The sequence below is a fragment of the Cyprinodon variegatus genome, unplaced genomic scaffold (genome assembly GCF_000732505.1).
Source record: "Cyprinodon variegatus isolate N-32 unplaced genomic scaffold, C_variegatus-1.0 Scaffold1464, whole genome shotgun sequence".
In the NCBI taxonomy this organism is placed as follows: domain Eukaryota; kingdom Metazoa; phylum Chordata; class Actinopteri; order Cyprinodontiformes; family Cyprinodontidae; genus Cyprinodon; species Cyprinodon variegatus.
The window spans coordinates 4,324-8,244 of NW_015151917.1; the positions used below are offsets into that span (position 1 = coordinate 4,324).

The window sequence follows — 3,921 nt, forward strand, 5'->3', positions numbered from 1 at the left end:
AACATTTAAATTTTACATATATTAACAATTACTTACACAATTAATTACAAAAATACTTCTGTTAATTACTCAGAGTACGGAATTCATGCTCATTTTATAACTAGATGTTGTGTTTTATGGGGTAAAGAGAAAATGATGCATCTCTGCACGTCATCAAGGAGTCTTCAGTCAAATCATAGACATAGATAATTAAGAATTTTTTCCAATATGCCTTTAATTTAGACGCCATAGATGTTTAAATATCTGCGTCTATTTGTTAGCAAAGGCTGTATGAAAGTATAGTTTGTCTTTACTTAGAAAATATGGATGTTGTGCTCGTTAATTTTCCTGTTGGACCAGAGTAGATAGACTCTGAGATTCTGACGCCGATCTAATTTGGCCCCCATTGGTTCCTGCCTGGCCGCCCTGATTTAAAACTTCTGGCTACGCCCCTGCACTGCTGGAATGTTCTGTGTAAAATATCTTTCCTCATGGCCACTGTTCCCTCAGTCTGTTGATTTAATTGAGAAGAGCTTCTGTGAAACAAAGTGATTGTCCCTTTTCAGCCTAAACTCAGCCATGTTTAGACGTCAGGATGGAAAGGTTTGGATCGGGGTTCAATCTCTGAACATTCACACTGATCTTCACAAGGTGGAAACATTAGCCTCTAAAGGAGCAAAACTTGAAGAGATACTCCAAAACAATTGCAGCTGTAATTAAAATATGAATCTATTTCTCTTTAAATCAGGGTTGTGACGGTCTATCACATCCAATCCACTGGAAAAAATGGAAATCTAGTTAACCCTTTTTTTTTTTTTTTTTATGGAACAAGGAAATTTACATTTAAAATAAGAAAAAAAAATTTAATTGTCTTATTTCACGTGTATAATATCTAATTACCTTATTTTAAGAGTAAAAATCCTAATTCCATTGGCAAATCATCTTAATCAGCTCAAACTGAGAGTAAATACACTTAATTTAAGACATTTTGACTTATTTCTAGGTATTTTTTGCAGTTTAAGAAAACATTTCTACACCGTTTTATAGTTCTTATGAGAAACGGGTTGAATATTTAATGTTTTTTATTGTTATTTATTTACTTTGGTTGGGAACGAGGTTATTTGACATCAGGAGTGAGAAGGCAGCTGGATCACACCTGTAGCGCTGATCCTCACCATTTCACTGGGAAAACATCTGTATAAAAAAATGGAAGCATTTTAAGAGCAGAATGAGCTCCAGTGTTGCGTGATCAGCCCGCATGCCGATGCACAAACTGGAAGCACCGACCGGAGACGCAGCTGCGCGTAAAGCTTCACCCCAAACCTGCTTCTCTTTCTTCATCTTAGTTTCCTTCTCACACTCTGACCTTTTATGGATGAAGTTTGTACTGACACTTTAGATGTGTTTTTTATATATATATACATATAAAAGCACCAGCAGCTGATATTTCAGCCCCCCCAGCAGCCACCAACCTGTAACACGGTCTTCAGGGTGACAGGAGAGACGATGGTGGTGCAGATCTTCTCCCCGCTGCGCGTGGTTTGGCCCATGATGAAGAGCATCGGAATCGCGAGCGCAAAGGACGCGATCCACATGGCGCTGATGAGCTTCTTGGTGCGGCTGCGGGACATGATGCTCTTGGCTTTGAACGGGTGGCAGATGGCCATGTAGCGCTCCACGCTCAGGCTGGCGATGTTCAGCGCTGTGGCGTAGGAGCAGCTGTCCCGGAGGAAGTAGTAACCTCTGCACACCGCGTCCCCGAACACCCACGGGTAGTGGAACCAGATGAAGTTGTAGAGCTCGATGGGCATGGAGAGGACGAGGATGAGCAGGTCCGACACGGCCAGGCTGGCCAGGTGGTAGTGCACGGTGCTCTGCAGGTTCTGCAGGGTCTTTTTGCTCAGCAGGGTGTAGAGAGTGATGGAGTTCCCCAGAGAGCCCACGACGAACAGAGCTACGTAGATGACGGTGACTATCACCTTAGAGTAGATGTCGGTGTTCACCTCCAAGTCCTCCTCCCCCGCTCCTGGAGCGCCGGTGTCATTCCCAACAGATATCAAGGATTTGTTCCCAAACAGCCGCTGCGCCAGCGCGCCAAAGCCGGCCAGGCTGCGCTCCGAGAGCGTCACGTTTACATTCATCCTAAATATGAAACATAAACTCACCACCTGTGTGCTGCTCTGTGATCTGCGGAGGCTGGAGCGCAGCAGCTTTTATGTTTGGCATCGCAGGAGGCGTGCCTGCGATTGGCGCTGCGCTGATGACGCGCGGACAGGATGGAGCGGGAGCCGCTTCACCTTGGAGCCACTCAGGTCCCACAGTCAAAATAAGGAAAGCAGCATTTAACTTCAACATCTGGCTGTCCAGTGGCGGAACTAGACTTTTAATGAAAGGTGGAACAAGAGTGGCAGGACTTTAGCAGACTGAGGGTTCATACAGCCCAGTAAGGAAAACCACCTGGTAGACATGAATAAGAACATGCCTCCTTATTGTTATCATGGCATTAACTATAAACATCTATGACATCATCAGCCGCTGACACCTCAGCATTGTATAAAGCTGATGATTAGCTCCCCATTGAACTAACTCCAGGTTATAGCAAATGGTTCAGTTAGTGGATGCTGATCACTTGTTTTCTCCTTGTGCTGTTAATTAGTGATGAGTTGTTTGGAAAACGATCGTTAAACTTTGGAAGGTTGCAAATCTGCAGGTCTAAACCTGCTGATAAAATGTTAGTCCATCTTCATCATTTAATAATTCCACTGTCATGATCCTGGAGCTTAATTGCTTCTTCCATTCACCTGTCCTAATCCGCCTGGTTGCTCATTACCGCTCATCTTATTAACCTGTTCCCGTTCTTATTTATGCTGCCTGTTTTCCAGCCATCAGTGCCAGATTATTCTAACTGAGTGTAAGAGTTTTCTAGCAATCTGTGAGTTTATGATTTCCTGATCTTGACTAGTTTCTGACCCCGGCTTAGATTTCCCTTCAGCTCTTCTTTGGACTCCTGATCTTCTTGTCTGGAAACCTGTTCCTGCTTTCACTCTGGTTGTGTATTTTCCCGACTCTTCCTTGTGTGCTGGTTTCTGCTCCTCAGCCTGCTCTGACTCTTCTCTTCAAACTCTGGGGGCGGATAATAAACGCTTGTTTCGATAAAGCTCTGATCCGTCTCCTTGAATTCTAGGTTTAACGTTCTGAGCTTCTGACCCCCACATCTCTTAACAGATGTTCTGGATTCTGGAATATTTTGTCCTTAAATATTTTTCTCAGAACTAAAAGAAGAAAAAAACAAAATAACGAAACTCAGAAATATTCAGGAAAATTAAGGTTCTGCTGAAAAGATCTGGATCCAAAATGATTTCTTCCGTTCCTCATTCAGTACCAGATATTTCCAGATGCTTTAACTCCATGTGTGGCTTTAAATTGAAGTGGACGGGGCTGACTTGTTTGTAAAGTCCCGGTGGGAACATTTTGCAAAAAAACAACAACAACTAATTTATTAATCAATTAATTGTTAACTGGAGTGTAGAGAGTCTAAAAAACGACTTTAGATGACAGAGCGGTTATTATTCCAAGATTGTCAAAAAAATATATGTAATTGTTTTGCATTTAAGATAAAAAAAAAAAGTGTTTTCATCTATCAATATGCTCTATCAAGAACTCCTCAAGTGGAAAAGTTCTAGTTTCACCTGGTTTCATTTGATCTCCTTTAAGGAAGCTTTTGCTGTCCGATTATTAATCCAAAAAAATAATCAACACTTCAGGTTCTGCTGAAAAGATCTGGATCAAAATGATTTCCTCATTCAGTAGCAGATATTTTCCAAGATAGCTCTGATGCTTTCACTCCATGTGTGGTTTTAAATGTGAAGTGGACATGGCCGACGTACGGAATTGTTTGTTAAGTCCCAGTGGGAAAACTTTTTACATAAAAACTTGAATTTT

The 3,921-nt window shown here is 42.0% G+C and overlaps 1 protein-coding gene across 1 annotated transcript; it reads right to left on the minus strand.

The window, feature by feature from the left end:
* Positions 1-1,451: 1,451 nt before the first annotated feature.
* ntsr1 (neurotensin receptor 1 (high affinity)) lies at positions 1,452-2,144 on the minus strand (the record flags this gene model as incomplete). Its single annotated transcript, XM_015403218.1, has 1 exon — positions 1,452-2,144. A coding segment is annotated over exon 1 (669 nt), but the record flags the coding sequence as incomplete, so codon positions are not given.
* Positions 2,145-3,921: the final 1,777 nt, after the last annotated feature.